The following is a 24,180-nucleotide window of genomic DNA, read 5'->3' as shown; positions in this document are numbered from 1 at the left end:
CGTTTTGAAACGTTGCCTAATCCTATTGCCTTTGAACGCATCCCGTTCAGACCGCGAAACAGCGTGGCAGAAATCACGTCTAAACTAGCACTAATACATTACTATTTTTATATTTTATAACATACAATCTCTCACGATATAAACATATATGTCATGGTTATGCGTTTTTTGTTAAAGAATGAGCGAATAGACGCTTTTTGAACCCTAGTGTGACAACCCCAACCCCAACCCAGGAGAACGACACAAGAACTACATGTTGCCATAGTGACACGTTGACTGTATGTGCGCTCCGCCATGTTGGTTGTTGTTCTAATGTGTTTTCCCTATTATGTTTGTCTAAGACCAGGAACATTGTAATCTTTTTATAGGTTTTCTGGGGTGCCGAGCACATGTGTTTGGTCAGATTTGATGTGTGTTCCTGTTAAAAGGGAGAAAATGTGTTTTGTGCCATATTTGACCCTATTCTTGACCCCTTCCTGCTGGTTTGCCATTGGACCTGATAGTAGAGGTCAAGAGCTTTCCAAAAATGTGTATAACTTGTCTGTAGCACATTTTGTTGCTGCTCTAGAAGCCTTTAAAAGTGTGTCAGGATCAAGGTTCAAAGGTCACTTGTGGGGAGCAAGAGCTGACCTCAGTTTTCATACTGACACATGTTACTCCCTAGGTCAAGACCTTTCCAACGATGTCTTCATTGTTGTCCTACGACAAAGTTTAATTTTCAGCCCTATCTATGAGCCTAACTGGATGAAATCAGTCAAACATGTTTTCAGGGGTAGTGAGTGGCCAAAAATTGTTCAAGATGTTGGTGTCTGACTTATACACTGTTAGACTTTAAAATTTTGACCAGTTTAGACTAATTTTCCTCATAATCTACATCTACACAAAGGTCAGACAAGGAAGACCAGCTGTCCTCTCTCTAATTAGGATGCCCTGACTCTGAGAAAGGAGGTCAGCAGCAGAGAACAAAACTTTAAATAGCCTAACCAATCATTCTATACAATTTTCCCACTTGCCCTGATAAAAATCTATCTATAAATCTAAATTTCTCTTATAAATCTACACCAAATTGATACTGCAGTTTTGATTTGTGTTAGCCCCTCCCCCAAATTTAGGATATGTTACAGTCTTACAATCACAAGTGCACTGTATGTTGGATGGGATACCCCTCCTCCCCAAGTATATAAAAAAATATTACATAACTCTGTTATAAGTCTGTTATAACACCTTATTCTATAATGGCTGAAAGCCATATGGTCTCCTCACCTTCCTTTTCTCCAAGGCATTAGTGAAAGGTATTAGTGATTGCTGTTTCATTTGTACAAAACACACACACACACACACACACACACACACACACACACACACACACACACACACACACACACACACACACACACACACACACACACACACACACACACACACAGAAACCATTGTTTTTGTCTATAGTTATTGTCAGTATTGCAGTGGCTGTGTTTGGGAAGTTGGATCACTGTTGAAATATCCTCTGGCCATGAAGCAGTCAATCGTGTTGGTTGAGTGAGATCAGCCCCTCCTTCTTGGTCTTCTCTTCTTCCACTGATGGACCTGTCAAGATGGGCTTATATGCAAATGCTCATAAAAACGAAATCTGAAAGATGACAGTCTAAGGCAACCTTTATCTAACACATACTACAAGGTAAACTGTACTCTGGAGAACATAGTATATGTAAATGTACTACATTTCTTCAATTAACAGGCATGCATATTTTCCATTTGGGTTGATGAATGCAGATACTTTTATTTTGTTATCTGTGGGAAGAGATTTTCAAACATGAATACAGTATACAACTGATGAACTCATGGACTACCGTTTAAAAAATGATTAAAAGGACAAAAACACACAAAAACTGTACAATTGGATAAGCATAACTAACCAATCTATCAACTGATCCACCACTCAATCATTCATAACAATGTAACTATAATCATTAACCACATAATTGTACATTGTTTTAAGCTGTTTGTGTGGCACCCAGGAATCTCTCCATCATGTTGCTACGAGAAAGAAGAAATGGAAAAAAGAGAAATTCTTTTTAGTAACAGTTGCTTTAGTATCAATGAATCATGAATTAAACATGATGTTGAACATGACATACACACTTCTTTTAGAAATACTGTATGGTGTTACTTGCATTCAATGTTGATTGGTAACTACAGTGTTCTGAACTATATCTGTTACTCCAGCATGAATGTTCACCCTGTAACCCAGAAGCCTCTCATACAGCTACGCTTCATGGCAAAGTTGTGCACAGAATTTGAGATGTTGCATTTGTGGTAATGCATCTATGATGACACAACATACATACTGTACCTCTTTGAGCAGGGCAGCCATTTCACCTTCACCTCCCTTAAACCCCTGAAAAACAAGCAATAACCAAAATGACTGAAAATTAATACAAAAAATAAGCAGAAATAATAATCTATAATAATATCTATTATAACATTAGCCTAGAAATCTAGACGCACCCTAGCGGCAGCAAAAATATTGTGTTGACCAATCACAGCGCTCTATCTGTTTAGAGAGTCGTTGGGCGGCTTAACGCCATGACGACATACATTTTAATTGGCTTGTCAGGCTAACGTCATCCTGCTCTTTGCTCTGATTAGTCGTAGCGCTCAAGCACTACCCCATTACGTGCAGAGGCAGTTTGAAAGACAGTCTTCATCCCGCCCCCTGGATTGAGCCGAGGTCTACCGGTCGTTGCCAGACTAGACATTTTAATGATATAGTCTGGCTTGTCAGGCTATTATAACATAAGATCCTTTAAACTGTGTGTGGTGAAATGGTGATTATAGAAAGTTTGCAGTAAATCTGTAGGGGAGACTGTGGTACGCAGCATAGGGCAAGCTGAGCCACCCCTTGTTGCTAGGGAACCATTAAGAAAAATAGAGCATGTGACCAAATATTTAGGAGGACCGAGGAAGGCATCATTTCATGGAATTTGTGACGTAAGAACCACATGGGTTAAACGGTTAGACATCTATGTCCGAAAAAACATTTTAACTCTCGAAAGTGAATTTTTGTCAATCACAAGTTTCATGAGAATTGTGTTTAGACCAAAAGAGATGATTATAAATGTGTTGTATGCATCAGTTGAACCTTTTTGCATATGGGAAGTAATAAAGTCAATATGGTAACTGTGGGGTACGTTGTGCCACCTGCCCCATACACTACATGAATGTATTTTTATATTTTTCCTTTTTTTAGTTCAGTTGAGAGAGACAGGAAATGGGGAGAGAGAGAGAGAGAGAGAGAGAGAGAGAGAGAGAGAGAGAGAGAGAGAGAGAGAGAGAGGGGGAATGACATGCAGGAAAGGACTGCCCGATGCGGGATTCGAACCGGGGCCGCCTGCAGTGAGGACTGTCATCTGGTCACTTGACGCTCCTAAATGAATGTATTTTGTCTTTACTTGTCCCGATTACTAAATCAGGATTCTGGATGTTTATGATTACAGTAAGTACGCTGCTGAAAACAAGCTGCTGTTCATGGTGAGCCATGTATTACTTTAAAAGAGAAAGATGAAGGATTCTTCCCAAGATGCAATGTAATCACAAAACTCCCCAAAGCTCAGTGAGTTGGTGGCTCAGCAGCAGGTCCCTGCAGTTTGTGTTCACCTGCCACCTGGACAGGTGGAATATGAAGTAAAGGGGGAGGTGGGAGCTGGTGGGGGTCGGGGGGGGACTCAACTTAGATGCTCCTATGCTCAACTTGCCCAATTCTCCTCTGCATGGTGAATGTGTATATTAAATGGTTCATGTAGCCTACATAAAACCCTGAAAAGATGAGAAGTGTTGGTAGAAGCCCTTGTAATATCTGCACACTAGTAAACAGTATTCAACTAAAAACAACAGAAACAACAACCACCACAAGGACAACTTACTTTGGTAATCCTTTGCCCCACAATCTTGGAATAAGGGAAGCTCTACAGGTTTATGTGGACATCACAGTCTGGAAATGAGTGAAAGTTTGTAAGTTTAGCATAAAAGCACAAAAAGCTAAATTACTGAAATGACTAAAACACTTGTTTTGATAGAGACATCCATGAATGACATGAATACAAATATTAATACTTAGAAAATAATTTGAGCAATTCTTAATGTTAGTGATGCTATCTACATAATGGATGTGTGTGAATGCATATACACCTGCCTGTACATGTGCATCCCTGTATACAAGATCTTGACCCTTGATCAACACTGATTTTCATTCAAGTGTAGTACAGTTGTTAACAGATAAAGTACTAAATAACTTGGAGAGAAGAATATAGTGTCAGTCAGCTGTGCTGAAACAGTTACAGTTACCTCTCACTTGATGCCATATGCCTTGGCATAAAGCACAGACAACAAGGACGTCATGGTGGTCAGGTGGCTGTATTCTGGGCAGGCTTCATTTATGTAGGACCAGTACTTGCCAACTACGTCCATACAGAAGACTGGAGGACTTGAGAACATGGGATTTGCGAAGATCTCTCCCCTGTAGGATTGCATACAGCATTAATAGCAGTAATTGTTGTACTGATGGTGAAAATATATTAACAGTCACACAAAAAGTAGTAAGTAAAATTGCAATTAAACTCTTATTGTCTTCTTTCAAAAAACAAACAAACAAAACAAAACCAAAAGAGCCCAATAGATAGATTCATTCAACTGCTGGGTTTTTGTTAGTCTGTGAAAGTGAGTTAGTGAAACCTTAATCAATTATTCAAGTGTAGTACGGTTGTGAATAGATGAAGTGCAAAATGACTTGTAGAGAAGAGTATAGTGTGTCAGCTTAAACAGTGAAACATGTTGGTTGCATAGATTTAGGAGAATATAGTTGAGGACTATCCACCTTTTTCCGAACGTCAAAAACGTAGCCTGTTTTGCCGGTTTTGGAATGTTATGTTTACGTTTCCATGGTTTCAGTAGCTGCGGTAAATGCATGGATTTTAATTTTTTCCCCCCCCAATGAAAATCGGTAAAACGCATGGATCATCGCAGCAGCTTTTAACAGTGGATATCACACAAATTGACATCTGTGTTAAAAGCCAGCGTTAATAGATCCATGCGTTTACCGCAACTATGACAACGCCTGAAAACCATGGAAACGTAAACGTAAAATTCCACCAAACCGGCAAACCGGAAGCCAGTTTTGACCATAGATGACGTTCGGAAACTTGTGGATATCAACAAGAATAAGAATGTTATTATACGGTACTTGCCTGTACATATTTAGAGCACAAAGAATAATGCCATGATGGCATAACTCTTGTATGATACACACCTGCTCATCAAGGCAAATTGAATTATCATTTCATGACCGGAGTCAACAACATTTTGTTGTCAAGGTAACGTGTCGTGAGAGTGGGTAAGTGCTGTTCCAGTCATGTTTACAGCATCTGGACCCTCACAGTCTCTCACACTCTGTCTTAGATCTGACGTCACTTTAGTCAGTGAGGGTTCAGGGCCTGAGTCTTATGGGGCGGATTGGAACTGGGCCTATAGTGTGGGTCAGCTGATGTGTGGATATACATACATATTTAGAGCACAAAGAATAATGCCATGATGGCATAACTCTTATATGATACACACCTGCTCATCAAGGCTGGAGCTACTCCTCCTCGTTGTCCTCGCCTTTGCTGCATTCAGCTGAGACCGACCACAGATGCCCTTTCCTGGTGCATACAAAGACAAAAAGTTTCTAATGTTATTTTAAAAATAAACTTTCAAGTAGTACAAGAAGTTCAATGAGAATCTATGTGGAAAATACACAAATGAACCCCAAACATGTTGCAAAAATGTTGCATTTTGTTGTTATTGTGTGTCTCCTGCGCCCACTCCCCATTTAACTAACTAACGCAAGCCAAAATAGTTTTGGCTCACTGAAAGATGACGGCAAAAATGGACGCATCTGTCCTTTTGGTAGTTTAACACGGCTGAAAATCATCATCTATTAATGGAGTTTCCGCTCCTGCCCGCTCCCGTTGATTTTTATTCCCGTCCCGTCCCAATCACAGGATTAATAAAACTTTGACTCCCATCCCGCGGGAATCACGTGACCCGTGGGAATTTCCAACAAGTGTCATCCTCTTTCTGCGCACAGCTTGTCCACCTTGAAAGAGCTTATCACCCACTCCATAAAACTCTGGTAAAACGGTGTTCAAACACACTTTGCCAGTCTGTTGACAGAATAATTGAAAATACACTTATATGTAGAATTAAAAGGTGGTAATTGTAAATATTGCATAAGCCAGCCCACCCTGGCATACTCCATTTTCTGCCAGCATCCATATGAAGTTTAGGAGAGAGTTCTCAGGTGGTGTTATGTTGCGTGTGTTGGAAATATGATTGGTAAGAGCACCGGTGTGATGCTGCACTGAGCTAATTTAAGGTGGTACTGTGGCTTAAATCAGGCCCTGTGAAAATCACATTCTAAATGAAGTATTATGGTGATGTTGAGGTGTGCAGGCCTACGACTACAACTACTACAGACTTCAGAAAGCTTCTTGGACTGGTACATCCGCATAGAAATCCTAACATGATGTTTTTCTACCAAAATAAGAATAATGATGCACAAATTATCACGATCACATACCAAATCCTGGCTCTTGTTCATCAAGCATCTCCACACCGGTCTCCTCAAGGACACAGAGATGATCATCACGTTTTCTCCATCGTGGCAGGTCTGATGCCTTTGTCCTCTTTTTTAACCTAAAAGAAACAACACAATATAATCAAAGTAATGCAGTTAACCACACAGACTTCCTGCACAAATGCATCATAATATCTGATCCCCATGCATGGAATAAGATATTTAAATTACCTTTGTGTCAGGCTCTTCGTTTTACTGAGCATCTCATTGAACTCAGCTTCAGCTGTAGCCATTGTATTATCTGTTACCTGTAAAACAGTGAGAAAAGTACAGTGAGGGCTGGCATGTAGCATTAATGTTAGCCTAGCTATGTTAACGTTAGCCTAATCATTAAAATCTACATCAACAGTGCAGCTAGTAAAGTCAGCCAGTTTAACAACTTTGATCAACCACATCTGTCAAACTTTGTTTGTGGTTGACGACACTGGCTGGTTTTTGGAGGTAAAATAGCTTTAACTGTTAATTATTTTATCACAATTTTCCATGTTGTTTGTTTACGTTACCTGAACGGGGGCTGGGGCTGCCTGTCGGGGAGACGATGACGGACTTGCCGGAAGCTACGTCAGTCACAATGAAATCAGCTGATCGTTCACTGTAACCATAGCAACGATGGAAATCTGAGCAATCTTCGTAATAACTAACAAACGAAATACACATTAACTGAATAAATATAACGTTTATGATTAAAATAATGCACCAAACGTTGGCCTACCACAATAATGAAAAAAAAAAATTACATTCATAAAATAGCGTTTAAAACAACCACGACAGCAACTACAAGCTGAAAAAATCTTCGTCAAAACGAAAAAAGTATCAGGTTTTCATAATCATAATTCAGTGCCCACAGCATAGTGGGAGAGTCCAATCAGTCGGATAAAATATCGCTGGAGTAGGCTACAAATAAAACTTAATTTTCATTCATTCAACATATTTGTAAAGTAAAAGACACATTTCTCGCTAGAAATGTCCTCAAATAGTGCCAAATAATCACATTTTATCCGCCAGAAAGCTTAATGAATAATGTTGAATATATACGTTTTCAATTTTCAAATTCGCAGAATATGTTACAAACACAAGCTTATTTGCATTAATTCAACATACATTTGGAAACTAAAACACACATTTCTCGCTAAAAAAGTCATCAATACCATGTCAAATATATCCTAAAATGTTGTTTTTCCAGCGAAAAAATAACGTTGTACAGCCACATGTAGAAAACGTTGATAATGAACGCAGCAATTGGCTCACGTTAAATGAATGGGCAACGTAATGTTGGCGTATAACGTATTTTCGCTCGGAAACGTTGATCCTGGACTTTTCTGGAGTTTGCAGAATAGTCCATAGTGAACGTTTCTTTCTGGCGACTGGGTTGCATGCTGAGTACCCCTAATAAATTGTTATTGTAATTTCCCAAAGTGCATCCCCAAAGTGCATGTAGCAACCAAAAACGTAATAAGGGCCAATAACGTAATAACAGCCAATAATGTAATAATTTTGGCCATTTTAAATGTAATAAAGCCAATAATGTAATAACGTGCCAATAATGTAATACAACTTTTGAGCCAATAACGTAATAACTTTTTGCCTGGCTGGTAATAACTGGTGTCGATAATGTAATAATACATAAATATGACTGCAGTTCTTGGAAATAAAAGGGTTTTTTGCAGTTTTTGTGCAGTTTGCTAATCAAAAATAGGTAAGTGGATGACATAGTCGTCATATTTATTCATCCAAGATATGTACTATCTTTCACCTCTCTCTCTCTCTCTCTCTCGCTCTCTCTCTCACTTCTACTGATATGTTTGCAAACGGAAGAATTAAGCATTGTAGGCTGTCAACAACCTCCAAAACATAACCAAACTTGTGTATTGAATGGTGTCTGCCAGCCAGTTTATGTTTCAGTCATGTATAACTTCCTGCCTCAGACAAACCATGTGAAATGTGATAATCCCAGCATGGCTCGGAGGAGCAATGGAGTTGATTTGGTTTTACCATTCTCTTTCTATTTGAATTTTTTTTTCAACACGTTGAGCTTAAAGGGACAGTATGGGACTTTTTTGGCTTTTTATTAACAAAAATCAAATATAGCTTTCATAAATATGTACTTCCCTACGTCAAATCATCATCGCGTATAAATGAAAGGTTTCTGATCGGCCGAATAAACGTTGCCTATAAATACAGGGGGGGGTTCATCCTACACAAAGCTTCCATGTTACATCGCCATCTTTGAATTCCGGTAGCCGAAATGGGACAAACAAAAAGCATTTCGCGTTCTTCCTTAAATCGCCGTGTGTTGTCGGGGGGCGTGCCGAGTCGGGAAGGAGAAGCGAGCGACTGTGTCGGAGAATCTCCCTGTCGTTCATGTACTTTCCCTTTCCCTTGCAATGGAGGACCATGGATACGCTTTGCTTCAAGACAGTGAAAGAAAACCACAACAAAAAAGAAAAAGGAAACATGAACGGGATAGAACGAGAGTCTACCTCGGCGTAGCTTTCCCCAGGTGGACACAACTCATGAAGGAGAAGAACTTCAAGTCGAACGCGGAGTTTGCAACTTTCCTGCTAGACAGGTAATTAAATCTAACATTGATATGTATCTCCTCATAATGTTAGAACCAGTGCAGTGTGATCACGGAACTACTTTATCCTCCCATTTTAGTCGGCTAATTTACTGTTATTTTCAATATAAAACGGCAAAGGGGCTAGTTTGCTATTTAGCCTAGCTTTCAAAAGCTCAGTTGCATTAGTTTTCAATTGCTGTTCCGCTGCACATGTACGTACGTGACACATTTTTTTATAATAATATATTTCATCTGATTTGCAAAGGGCGTTGGCGTCGGGAGGGAGGGGGTTAGCGGTCTCTCTCGTCAGACCAAAGGGCAGTTTATCGTCTTTGCAAGCATTTTTTAATCACCAGAAATAAATTAGTATGAAAAACGATGAAATCTGTACGCATTTTGTTGTCTTTTCTAATCTACAGTCAATGTCAACATATTAAAATGATATCGTTGTCAGTGAAAGCTGTATAAAATTGTAGTCACTGTCGTGGGGTGTCTTCTGGCAAACTACTGTAAGATGTAAACAACCTCCTGAGGTGGGGTTTGGGTAAGCCAGGCCATTGAGTCAGTAACGAAAAGAGGCACCTCATATGAACAAAGTTATCTTGTAATTTTAGAGAAATTGCAACATGCAATTGAGTAGTACTAGCTACTCATGATTAAGCAGACACCTGCCTGTTAAAATGAATGTACATTGCCGGTGTTAGGGGGATATGTTGTGACACTGACTATTGTTGCCTTGTAGCAGGAACTGAGGCACTCAGAGTAGCACTCCCTACTCTGAGTGCCTCAGTTCCTGCTACAAGGCAACAACTTGGATCCTCACACTGAAGAGCACCAGAGGTAGAGACAAGATACAACTGATACCCATGAAGCACTCCATGCACGTTTTTTGATTGAACTGACTATTGTTATTTGCTCAGCTTTACAAGTCTTGCCAACACATCAACCCCCATGAAGAGCAGGCAATCCAAAATGGCAGCTCCTCTGGTCTTGTCAAGTATTTCCAGTGGGACAGACAGGCAAGTTACTGAATAAGAAGTCATATTGATCTTGTTTATCTAACACATTGATATTGACAGTGAATATTAAAAAATATATAAATGTTGGGTCTAATGCTTTGTGGAATGCTCTGATTATTACTTTCAGAGATGAGCGATTGGGATCTGGTGTGGCTGCTGAACTCTCACCTATGGAAGGACTTGAGCAAAGGTAGCCCATGAACAGTCATCATGTTTTTGTACTATAGCTATTATGTTGTGTACGTTTTGTTAACAGACCTAATCGTATTTGTCATTTTCAAAGCCTACATGACATGAGCATGGCTGAGGAGGACTTGGACGAGGACAAATACAATGACCTGATGAACAGTGTGTATGTAGCACTCATTTTAGTCATCTATCAATATTGTGTGTTGCGTAGTTATTGTTTTCTGAACATGTAATTTGTCTCAGAATTGACTGGGAAGATGAAGGTTCCACAGTACATCAGGGAGGTCATGAAGAGAGGGACAGCTCTGATGAAGAGTATCTGCCACCAATATCTTTACGGTGTGTGATCATCTGTTATTAATATTTTTAATATGTTTTGTTTTATTTTTATCTTCCTCTATTTGCTGAATACCCCTTTCTTCTTTTCTCCCCAGATTTGGAGGAACATTAAAAACAGCACAAAACATAGATCACCTGCCAGTTATTGGGATTGATGAAACAGTGCATGACCTGGCCCCCCATGAAGACCCCACAGATGAGGCTGCCGCCACCTTGACATCACAAGATTTTCCTACACATCTGAAAGTGGAAAGTGCAGATGACATCATTGGTGTGCCAGCAGCCATTATCTATGAGAATAGCCTGTTGCAGTTATTGAACTTTTTGAAACTTCCTGCAGAGACACGTACAGGTGTTCTCAGCACAGGTCAAATGTGTGACAGCAATGCACCATTTAATGTGCACATTAAAACTTCCGGGACAGCTATGACAGCAGAATGGATAGGTTTTAATGCTCACAACACAAACAAAATGTATGGGTGCATTACTGTGTAAATTTGACAAACATGCAAAATGCAGTCTTTACTCTTATGTGACTTGCAGATCTGCTCCAATGGACACAGCCTGTGGACTTGGAGTACCCAGCCCAGGCTGAAATTTGGAATGCAGGCTGGTGATTTCCTTCTTTCATCAAACATCCTATTGTCAGGAAATAACTACGAAAAGGTTTCACTCCTTTTTAAGTTCCTGAACATGGGTATGGTGAACAGAGGAACATACTATAACCTCGTCCATCTGCAGCCCAGGTACACACCACTGGTGAGGAGGCAGCCAATCACCACGCGCACCGTCAGGAGGTGGACACCGGAGGCTGAGGAGGCTCTCAGAGACTGCTTCAGCTGTACTGACTGGAACGTGCTGCTTGACCCCCACGGAGATGACATCGAGGAGGCTACACAGTGCTTGACCGACTACATCAACTTTTGCACTGATGTTGCTGTGCCTGCCAGGGAAGTGCGCTGCTACGCCAACAACAAGCCGTGGATCACTGGTGAGGTGAAGGTTGTCCTTAATAGGAAAAAGAGGGCGTTCAGGGATGGAGACCCAGAGGAGGTAAGGAGAGTGCAGAAAGAACTGAAAACCTGCTTAAGGGAGGCTAAGGAGGCCTATAAAAATAAACTGGAGGGGAAGCTGAGGCAGAATAACATCAGGGAGGTGTGGGATGGTATGAAGACCATCACTGGGTGCAAAAAAACTGCTGCAGGAACAGCTGAGGGAAGTGTGGAGAGAGCAAATGAGCTGAACACGTTTTTTAATCGGTTCAGCTCCGGCACCCCCACCTTCCCTGCCACCCCCACCCCCACACCAACCACAACTGCATCGATCCATCAACAGCTGGCAGCCCCCTACCCCCCTGCCCCTCCCTCCCTACCTGATCACTTCTCCCCTCCTCCAGCAGGTCTCCCCCCTCCATTCATCAGCCCATGTCCCCAGCCCCCCCAACCACCATCTCTCACCGCACCAGCCCCTCACCCCACCCCACCTGACCCCCCCCTCATCACTGCTCATCAGGTGAGAGGGGTGTTGAAGAGACTCAACCCCAGGAAAGCAGCTGGCCCCGACCTGGTGAGCCCGAGGCTTCTGAGAGCCTGTGCTGAGGAGCTCGGAGACCCTCTCCAGCACGTATTCAACCTGAGCCTGCACCTGGGGAAAGTCCCCTCAGTGTGGAAAACATCCTGCATCGTCCCCGTCCCCAAGACAAGACACCCCAAGGACCCCAACGACTTCCGTCCCATCGTCTCACCTCACAGGTCATGAAGTCGTTGGAGAAACTGGTACTACATCGTCTGAGGTCACAGGTGCAACAGACCCAGGACCCACTCCAGTTTGCCTACAGGGAGAGGATAGGAGTGGAGGATGCTGTCCTGCAGTGTTGTGGGTAACGCGTTACAAAGTAACGCGTTAGAGTACTTTAATTACTTTTTTCGTGTAACGTGTAACGTAACGCGTTAGTTTCGTGAGTTGAGCAATCAGTAACTTAGTTATTTTTTTAAAAAAGTAATCCGTTACTTTTCGCCGAATAAGGAAAAGAAAATCCCGACTGCAGCCTGCTTTTTGTCAGACAGTAGACTACTGTGCAACCTGCGGATGTGTCAGCTGAGGTGCAGTGCTGTGATGCGTCTGTGCCCTGCTGACCTACGTTACCTATGTGTGTGTGTGTGTGTGCGTGCGTTTCAATTCGCCGGCGAAAAGGACAAGAGCATAACGGTAAAATGCACACTCTGCGTTGGTGATAAGCTTCTATCGACCGCAAAAAAATCCACATCCAATTTAAGGGCCCATTTACATGGACCAGCTACACGGACCTGCTTCACCAGCAGCAACAAGCAGCCCGGGCCGGCTCTCAGTGCTTGCTGCTTTCAGCAGCTCCCTCTCGGCGAGCGGCAGCTCAGTTCTCCCCCGGTCCAGCCCGGATCTCTACTCTAACTGATTACTTTTAATTGATGGTAACGTTGTAACTTAATTAACTACTTTCAAAAGTAACTATACCCAACACTGCTGTCCTGTACCTTCTCCATCGGACCCACTCCTATCTCGAGGAGGGAGGCTGCGCTGTGAGGATTCTTTTTTTCGATTTCTCAAGCGCATTTAATACCATTCAGCCCCCACGACTGCAGGAAAAACTATCCACCATGCAGGTGGACCCCCTCCTCGTCTCCTGGATAACTGACTACCTGACCAACAGACCACAATTTGTTAGGATCGGCAGCAGTATTTCCAGCACCATCACCAGCAGCACTGGAGCTCCGCAGGGGACCGTGCTGTCCCCCATCCTCTTCACCTTGTACACTGCTGATTTCCAACACAACTCTGAGCTCTGTCACATGCAGAAGTTCTCGGACGATACAGCAATTGTAGCTTGCATCAGGGAGAATGAGGAGGGGGAATACAGGGAACTGGTGAGCGAATTTGTGGGGTGGTGCCAGAAGAACCAGCTGCTCCTGAACACCTCCAAAACAAAGGAGATTGTGCTGGACTTCAGGCGCCAGCCCCCCGCCCCGCTCCCTGTCTGCATCGAGGGTGAGGAGGTTGAGATAGTGCCCTGCTACAAATACCTTGGACTCATACTGGACAATAAACTGGACTGGACTCAGAACATTGATCACCTCTACAAGAAGGGCCAGAGCAGGCTCTACTTCTTGCGGAGGCTGGCATCTTTTAACATCTGCACTAAGCTCCTACAGATGTTTTATAACTCTGTAGTGGCTAGTGTGTTGCTCTATGTCGTGTCCTGCTGGGGTGGCAGTGGCAGCAAGAGGAACATCCAGAGGCTGAACAAGCTCATCAAGAAGGCAGGCTCAGTGGTGGGCCTGAAGCTGGACTCTGTCGAGGAGGTGACGGAGCAGAGGCCACTGACCAGACTCAGGGCAATTATGATCAATGCCGACCATCCACTGAGCTCTGCCTTCAACCAGCAGAGGAGCACCATCAGCAACAGACTGCGGTCACTGAACTGTTCAACCACAAGACACGCAAAGTCATTTGTCCCCCGAGCCATCAGGCTGCACAACTCCTTGAGTGGGAGGAAGAGGCGGGAGGGGGAGTAGTAGGAGTAGCAGAAGAAGCGGTGTGGGGGGAAATCCAAGGCAGATGTGCTGGAACACTTCTGTCCTTCTTGTTTCTGTTTCTGTTTCTGCTGTTGTGTGTGGTTTTGTCTTTGTCCTCAAGCCAGTCTAACCTCCACTTTTTAGTTATTGCTATTGTTATTGCTATTGTTATTATTATTTATTTTTAGATATTTATAACCTGTTTTTATCGTATGTGTGTGTGACTGATTCTCTGTGAGCTGTTGACCACACCTGAATTTCCTTCGGGATCAATAAAGTAAATCAATCAATCAATCAATATAATATTCAGGACACATATTGTGTCGATTCCATAAAAGAGTTCTGGACAGAGAAGAATTCTGAGGCCATCATTGGCCTTCAAGGAAAAGAGGTTGTGCTTCTAGGTATGTGTTTAAAATCTGACCATATCGATTGCGTTGGGGAAAATTCTGTCAATGTACATGAAAGCATTAACATCTTCTTGTGTGTACTTTCTGACAGGAGATGGCCGGAATGACTCACCCGGACATTCAGCACAATATTGCAGTTACACAGTAATGGAGCACGAGAACAAGCAAATCATTCATGTTGCCACAATAGACAAGCGACAAACCTCTTGGAATTCAAATATCATGGAAAAAGAGGCATTTATGCAGACTGTAAACAAACTCTCTCAGGAGATAAAAATAGTGGAGATCTGCACGGACGCCCATGTCCAGATAGGAGCCCTCTTGGGTAAGTTATCATTTGATATAATGTATGAGTGTGAATGCTGTGAAATCTATTGAGGTATTATCAAATATTTTTTTATTTTGCAGACCCAAAAAAGGGAAAACTCAAGGATCTGGGGATCAAACATAGTCTGGACATGTGGCATGGTGCCAAAAATCTGTCAAAGAAAATAGCAGCTGTAAGTTCAAGTGTTACTCACATTATTGTACATGTGCATTTATGAATAACACACTTCTAATGTCTAAATAATTTCTATTGCATATTAATTCAACGGTAAAACTTTGCATTGGCTTCTGCTTCAAAAAAAATAACTGACTGTTGTATTAGAATTAATTCTTAATCTTACAATAGATTTTGTGGATTGTAATTTAATTGTATGATTTCTACTTGTGTTTATCTTTTCAAGGCAGCAAAAGTCAAAGGACATTTGATTCTTCTGAGCTGGTTGAAAGACATAGTAAACCATTTCTGGTGGTGCTGCAAGACAGCAGACACGACGGAACAGTTTCTTGTGAGCATAATAAATAGATTGTAGCCACAACTGTAACTATGATACAAGTTAATTTGATAGACCCTCAGTCATATGTTTCCTTGTCTTGCTATTTTTCTGTGCAGGGACTTTGGGTGGGCATTATGCACCATGTCTGCAACATTCACAGCTGGGCTACAGGAAGTTGCCAACATGGCCACCTGCAAGAAGGTGAAGGGAGACAGTGGATTCAGAGAGACTCCAGTGCCCACAAAGCATTGCTGGGCATTATTCTCAACAAGCGATGGCAGGCAAACATCCACAAATATCTTCACTTCAGGTAAAGATTGGAACCATGATTAACATTCTAAGCAATTGCATACTGTATACAACATAATTTTGTTTTGACATCTACTCAACCAGGTCAACAGCAGGACTAGAATCATTTCAAAACCACATACTAATGTACGCAAGCAAGCGACATGCCTTCACTCCCCGTGTGTACGGGGCAAGAGTTATTCTGGCAGCTCTGGACTACAACTTCCATCGCAATAGATCAGCAATGAGAAATGTGGACGGAAATAAAATGTAAGTTCTCTGTTCTAAAACCAGTTTTTTATTTCCTATTGTGAACATTTTATATGTAATGATTATGTGTTTGTAAAGATTAAGTTTGTCACTGATATTTGTGTAATTACAGCTTCAGAAGAAAATACAACAAAAATGCCAGAAGATACAGCCTGTATGCACTCAAATGTTGGAAAACATACGACTACATCACAGCACTACAGGCAAGAATATTGGACAGGAGGATCACTAGCCAAGCTGGGATGCCTACAAGGAGAACACTTCGCCTTGATGATCCAAGGAGGCTTGGTGTTGTGCCCCCCATACCTCCACCTGCCATATCCGAGCTGGTGCAAACGCAAGTCAGCAGAGGTGTACTGTAGGTATGTATCCTCTCCACCATGTTCACATGTTGACATAATGAGACCAAGACAACACAGTTATTGAGACGCTGAGATTGTTGTTGTGCTATAGCCACCACTGTTGTTTAGTTGTGTTTGAGATTAAGAAATTACCATTGCATCCTTGTAATTCTAAGGCTTTCATTGTAGAATTGACTATTTTTTTTAGGGATATTTATAACTGTGTGTGATAACACTACATGTCATCCCCAGGATTTGGTGTCCACACAGCTGAAGACTTGACAGACAGTGACCACCATTTGACTGATGACTGCTGCCTTTGGAGTGACTGCTGTCACCCTTGATGTTGACACCTCAAAGGTGTACTTTTGGGTTTTGTTTTGAAAACTTGTCCAGATTTATTGAAAATATTATTAAAGGTGTATTGCAAATAATAGTCTTGTTTGTCTTTATCCTGATTTTCAAAACTGTAAATGGTTATGTTCATTTCTTATGCTCTCTGTATGAACATGCACATATTGAATGAAAAACACAGCATTAATGGAGTAAGTTAAAATAAATAGCCCTTTATTTTTGGATACACAGCAAAAATACAGCAAACAACATTTAGAAACAGTACTGTGTATATACACAATACAAATTTACATCAACTATTTAGAAAACAAGTAAGACCCTCAGATTCCAGGTATGAAACCGGTGTATTGACCCTGTGGGTCAGGGAAGGCATCTCTAATAGCCCACACACAACAGCTGGGGATAACCCTCCTGTTTCCAGCACCCAGGGACCCATGCTGCCAGAAAATGAAATGCCGATATGCAGCGTAGCGGAATTCTCTATTGTCATCCCCTGGCTCCCTTGTTCCACCGAGTACTGTTATTTCCTCCCTGTACTGTCTATGAAGTCTGAGGAATCCTGGATCCAGACAGTACAGGGAGAAGTGTGGCAGACGGCTGATGCAGTTGAGAGGGACTTGGCCGCAGCATTTCCGCTCTGCATCCGTTGGCATGTCCCTGCAGAGGCCACAGGTGCACCAAGGTGTTCCTGGCAAACCTTGAGATGGGGGGACACCATGATGCCGCTGCTGTGTCACCAGCACATCAAAAATGAGACCCGGCTGTCTGTCCAGCAACTCTGAGGCAAGGTCCCTGTGCTCTTCGAGGCTCATCTCCTGAAGAAGTCTCTGAGGAAGGGTATCACAGGAAGTTTTTATTGTGATGAAATAATACAGCTGATCAGAGTGTATAAGAGTAATGGTTTTTTTTTTACAAAATATAAGTGTAAAATACAGTATTAGTATGACCACATGAATAGACTGTTTTTTATAATCAATTTGTGATATAATTATGTGTATGAGGGGAAAACAGCCTGACATGCATGCGCATCACACACACACACACGGCTATTATAGTTATAGTATAATATACTAACCGCCGTTGCCTCTCTTCTCTCTCGTCGGAGTGCCTCCAGTCGCTCCTCATCCTCTCCACCGCGGGATCCGACTCTTGCGGCACCGACCGCACTGCCCCGGCCCACCTGACCCCTGCCTCTACCTTTACCTCTACCTCTACCTCTGCCTCTTCCTCTTGCTTTCCCTCTCCCTCTCCCTCTTCCTCGCACATCATCAGATGATCTTTGAGTCTGCAGACCGAGAAAAACGATTTCATTGTTACTTTGTTAGGCTACATTGTTCATTTACAACTAGCTATAGCAGCTTAGCCTACTATTACTTTTGCCGTTGTTGGCAATAATTACCGTAGCTTTTAGCAGTAGCATGGTAACAAACACATGTTAATTATGGAGTATTACAATGATAAATGATCGGCATTAATAACGAAACCTCTTCACTCGATGTAGCACTAGAACTTGTCCAACTCGACATGTTGACACCGTTTTGTCCTTTCGCGGCTTCCGTTGTTGTAATGTCGTGCTTCGCGGAGGGGGTGCCAGAGAGCACTACTCGGTTGTTTGCATTCTATTGTTGCGCCACTAGATGGGAGTAAATCTCACATACTGTTCCTTTAAAGGTCCCGTGTTGGATAAAGTGACATTTTGATGTTTTTTTTTTGTTTTTTACAGTGATAATAAATCAACATAGGTTCTATATTTATACTGTGAAAGTATAAAGGTAGTTTTTTCATTCACAAATGTAAAAAAAAAAACAAAAAAAAAACTACCTTTATACTGTATGGATACAAATATAGAACCTAAAGCTGCTTTATCATCACTGTAGAAAAAACAAAAAACATTGAAATGTCACTTTATCCAAATGGGACCTTTAAGCTCAACGTTTTGATGTAGTAGAAGTGTGAGAGAGAGAGAGGTGAAAGATAGTACATCTTGGATGAATAAATATGACGTCTTCCACTATACCTATTTTTGATTAGCAAACTGCACAAAACTGCCTTTTATTTCCAAGAACTGCAGTCATATTTATGTATTATTACATTATCGACACCAGTTATTACATTGTCAAAGGTTTTTTTTAATACTAGGCCAATAACGTAATGACCAGCCAATAATGTAATAACTTATTACATTATTGGCAAAATGTTATTACGTTATTGGCTCAAAAGTTTTATTACATTATTGGCATGTTATTACATTATTGGCTTTATTACATTTAAAATGGCCAAAATTATTATGTTATTGGCTGTTATTACGTTATTGGCCGTTATTACGTTTCTGGTTGCTACAGTGCACCAGATTGATGCATTTAAATTTACAATGCTCAAAATTATTTTCTTCCAGGGGACCATGCAACAACAGTCCTGTGGAAGGAATACAACAGTGGTTTGAAAATATTAAAAGAGCACAGCCTTCTTAAAAAATACAGTCTGTAACTCCCGTTTACAAAGTCCTTGATTGTGCTCCTGTACTCCCCCTCACAGCCGCCCATGATGCAGCCCACAACAGCAGCGGCATCTGAAAATTTCTGGAGGAAACAGGAGTCAGAGTTGTTTTCGTTTTTTCGATGTATACAAGGTAAACAAAAAAGATGACAGAACAGTTCCTTGTGCCCCCCCCGTACTGCATAGAATAGTTTTAGAAACGCTGTTCTGGAGCCGCACATATTGAGGTCTGGCAGTTAGGTAGTTCAACACCCAGGAAATTCAACGTCTCACCCAGCAGCTCCGGTTAAATCATGTTGAAAGCACTTGAAAAGTCAAAGAACATAATCCTTGCAGCTGTGTCCGAGGTGCCGAGATGGGCATAGACCCTTTGGAGCAGATAGATGACTCATTAAGGACTGCCTCCCTTTCATCTCCCCACTCATCACTGACATCATTAACACCTCCCTCAGCTCTGGTTCTGTTCCTCAAACCCTCAAACTGGCTGCCATTAAACCCATCCTTTCCACTTCCACCCCATCTCCAATCTCCAATTCCTGTCAAAAATCCTGGAACGTGCTGTAGCCTCTCAACTCAGAACCCACCTCACCTCCAATAATCTCTTTGAATGCTTCCAATCCGGTTTCCAATCAAAATATAGCACAGAGACAGCCCTCCTCAAAATTACCAACAACCTCCTCCTCTGGAGCCGCACATATTGAGGTCTGGCAGTTAGGCAGAGGGAGCGACACCGCCACGCAGCCAGTGAGACTGAAATCAGCGACCTAGGACATACCAGCGAATCCTCAGTGGAAGACCGTTTTTTAGGAGAACGACGTCCACCCCCATTGCCACCGCGCAGCGGCGGCCAGAGAAGAAGAGGACGAGGCGGGGGAAGAAACGGCGCCCCCAACTTCCAGAGAACAGTCACCACACGCAGCATGCAGAACAAGTGGTAATTAACATATCCAACCACACATTAACCAAACATCAAGTGAAAGTATTGAGTAAAGGACTGAGCTATGTTCCTTCCTCTAAGGTTAATGCATTTAATTTAAAGGTGGACTGTTATAAATTCTTCAGACAGTTACACTTGAAACATTTCTTTCGCAACACTACTCAGACAGCTTTGGGGGGAGCTATTGATAAATTTAAAAAGAAGTCCAAATTTGTTCCCACTGAGGCACCTAACCCCACATTAGCTACTTTTAGCAGAGTTGTTGAAAAAGATATAGAAGCACTGGTTAAATCCCAGCAGAGTCCAAAGAAATACAATGTCAGTATACTTGAAAGGAAAGCCTTACAAGAACTGCAGTCTAATCCTAAAATTATTATTAAGCAAGCTGATAAGGGGGGTTCCATAGTTGTAATGAACACTACTGATTATGTTAAAGAAGCTATGAGGCAATTGAGTAACACCACCTTTTATCAGATGTTGTCCAGCAATCCCACTGAAAGAATTGCAAATGAAAGAAATGTCATTTTAGACCATGCTCTTGCCAACAAATGGATTACTGAGAAACAGTTAGATTTTTTGAAAAATGATTTCCCCACTATTCCAGTATTGTATCTTCTTCCTAAGATTCACAAGTCTTTAACCGACCCACCGGGTAGACCTATTGTCTCCAGCAATGAGTCTCTTTTAGAACCTCTAAGCCAGTTTGTCGATTTTTATATAAGAAACATTGTAAAAACACTTCCCTCTTATGTTGCAGACACCGGTGACGTCCTGAGACACCTGAAGAACATTATTTTACCCAAAAATGCTTTTCTTGTCAGCTTTGATGTTGAAAGTTTATACACTAACATCCCCCACGAGGGCGGGGTAGAAGCTGTGCATCATTATCTTAGAGATGTCGAACATGCTCCTGTAGATTTGCTTATGAAACTCACCAAATTTATATTGGAATCAAATTATTTCATGTTCGACAATAAATTTTAATTTACAGACCCATGGCACTTCCATGGGCTCTCCTTTTGCGCCCAATTATGCAAACCTCTACATGGGCCTATGGGAAGAAAAATATATTTTTAACCTAAATAATCCATTTAAAGATCATGTCATATTTTTTAAGAGATACATTGATGATATTTTGTGTGTATTCACAGGTCCAGAGGAATTATTAATCCAATTCAGGGACTATCTTAATAACACGTACTCTTCCCTGAAGTTTACTATGGAGTACCACACAGACCAGATACACTTTTTAGATTTGCTGATCTCTGTGAATGAAGAAAGAACACTGGATACTACTATATTCCGTAAGGAAACCGATAGGAACACTGTTTTACATGCCCAAAGCCATCATCCTAAATCACTTAAAGATAATATTCCTTATGGGCAGTTCCTTAGGTTGAGGAGGATATGCAACAAAGAAACAGTTTTTGACTCTGAGGCCCAACTGATGACCGACAGGTTCATTCAGAGGGGCTACAGAAGAGAAACTGTCGAGAAAGCACTTAACAGGGCTAAAGATAAGAACAGAGAGAGTTTGTTAACACCTAGACCACATGAATTAAAAGAAAACTCTGTCACATTTGTATCCGAATATAGCCATGCCTCTCATGCAGTAAAAAGCATCATTCAAAAACACTGGAGCATGCTAAGTAGTGACCCTAGCCTTTGGGCTTTTGCTAAATGTAACCCCAAATTTTATTTCAGAAGAGGAAGGAATGTTGGGGACATTGTTGTTTCCTCCTTTTATAGGGAACCTAAGCCTGCTGGCAATTGGTTAGCCCAAGAGATTTATGGTAATTATAGATGTGGAAGATGTATACATTGTGCCCATACGCATGACACCAAAGTATTCAGTCACCCGCAGACGGGTAAAAAGTACAAAATTAGAGAATTCATAAATTGTTTGTCAACACATGTAGTATATATGTTAAAATGTCCATGTGGTATGATTTATGTAGGACAAACTAAGCGTAACCTCAAACTGAGGATAGCAGAGCACAAAGCTGCCATTAGAAATGGCCCATGGGAATATGGATTATGCTATCGCGAGGCACTATAGAGACAGAAATCATGGGTCAGCTGCTTCCCTTAGATTTGTTGGGATAGAAAGGGTGTTGCCCAATCCAAGGGGAGGTAATCCAGTCAGAAAGCTTCTCCAGAGGGAAGCATACTGGATTCATACTCTCAACTCGCTAGAACCCCATGGTTTAAATGAATCTTCAGGACTAAGCTCCTATCTATAATTACTAATGTACTTTGTTTTATGTCTCTTGATGTATTTTTGGATGTTGTCCCTTACTCTAGAATCTTTGCCTACCTTCTCTTCACACAGGTAGTATATTCAAGAGACCGCTTCTCCCCCCTTTTTTCCTTCATTGGAAATAGTTGAGTATTTCAGTTCATATGTATATTTAATATCATTGTTATGTTTTGAGATGGGAATTAGTATTTCAACATATTCATGCAGTTGTTTATTGACTTGTTTATTGACTTGTATAAGTCCTTATATTTGTTGTTTTTTGTATGCTACTGCATGTGGTCCATTTGTGTCGGTAGCTCATGATTTGTTTGTTATGCTTTCAGATGAGCCACCAAGTGAGGAGTAAGAGCAGCATTTCCCCTTCCCTCACAGGGGTTTTTTAGGAAGTATGTCTTTCTTCAGATTTATTTTGTACAATTCAGACATGTGTGTATTGTATATTGGCATTTGTAGCAGCATTTGTACTTATTTGTGATGAGTTGAGATGTAACGAGTTGAAGGCAGGCCAGCCCATGGCAAGCTGTGGCTTATCCCACTGATTGCCGGGGGAGCCTACAAAGGAGCAGTGTCAGTGCCTGACCCACAAGCCTGATGAAGCCCACAGGGCGAAACGCAGTGGCGTCATTTGGGTATGGCGGTGTATGGCACTCGCCATACCTTGACTTTGGTAGAAAATGTTCAGAGTACTGGCACGTAGCCTATAGATTTTAACCCCTGGCGTACCGGGACTTTTTACGGCGTACCGGGACGGCGTAGTACAGTGTCCTGTTGTAATTCTCTCTGACCGATTCGCGATAGTGTTGCCTCTTTCTCACTGAACACCGCGATGTCGCTCCTGCTCCTCTCTCTCTGTCTCTCACTGAGGGGCGGGGCTGCCTCGCGCCGTGCGCTGTGTCTGTGAGAGAGCGTGTACGAGTGCACGCCGCTGCATCACTGTATAACTCCATGTGCTGCAGACGTGAATGTGGAGCGACTAAAACCTTCATGAGTTATAAAGCCATCAACATGACTTCCCAGTGGTGCCTGCTAACAACTTAGCCTACCACTTATTCTACATGCATAAATATGAGTCATATATTTCAGTGCTTGTTTGGCTAGCTACTTAGAGCACAGTAAAATGAAAGCTCTTATTTGAGAAACACTGTGAAGCTGCTGCAGTCATCTTGTTAAGAACAGGCTAATGACAGCTGTCTGAGTGTGGAGGCTGTTTATCTTGTCACAAATCACAAAAACTTCTAATTGAGACAAACAAGTTAAACAAGCCCCTGTCTAACATTAGGCTACCTGAATGTAGTGAAACACAGCAGCAACAGGAGGAATCACTCATTCAACTTAATTCTTGTGAAAATTTTAATTTGTTTCCAGATTTTAATTTATTCTGAATTTGCTGTTCTTACTGTAGAAACATGTGGCCTACTGTAGATTAGCAGTGAATAAACTTAAAAACTATGTTAAACTTATAATAATAATAATAATAATAATAATAATAATAATAATAATAATAATAATAATAATAATAATAATAATAATAATAATAAACTCATGTTGGCAATAATTTGTTGACACAAAAGAAATGGCAAAGGATACAGACACCTTTTACGAGTGGATAAACTTCAAATAGCCTATTCATTTGTCTTAAGAGATTATTTACAAATGGATTTTAACAAGAAAATAC

At 41.5% G+C, this 24,180-nt stretch overlaps 1 protein-coding gene across 1 annotated transcript in view; it reads right to left on the bottom strand.

The window, feature by feature from the left end:
* Positions 1–23,234, bottom strand: part of LOC310997277 (uncharacterized protein) — a gene marked incomplete at its 3' end in the record, with an annotated part of 100,275 nt that extends 77,041 nt beyond the window's left edge. Inside the window, exon 1 of the mRNA XM_083986953.1 lies at positions 23,118–23,234. Coding sequence (XP_083843079.1) covers positions 23,118–23,160 — 43 coding nt within the window. The 5' untranslated portion in view covers positions 23,161–23,234. The remainder of the gene's footprint in view (positions 1–23,117) is intronic.
* Positions 23,235–24,180: the final 946 nt, after the last annotated feature.

This window comes from Trachurus trachurus, assembly GCF_905171665.1.
Source record: "Trachurus trachurus genome assembly, chromosome: 14".
In the NCBI taxonomy this organism is placed as follows: Eukaryota; Metazoa; Chordata; class Actinopteri; order Carangiformes; family Carangidae; genus Trachurus; species Trachurus trachurus.
The sequence above is the reverse complement of the archived record's forward strand: the minus strand, read 5'-3'. Positions and strand labels throughout refer to the sequence as shown.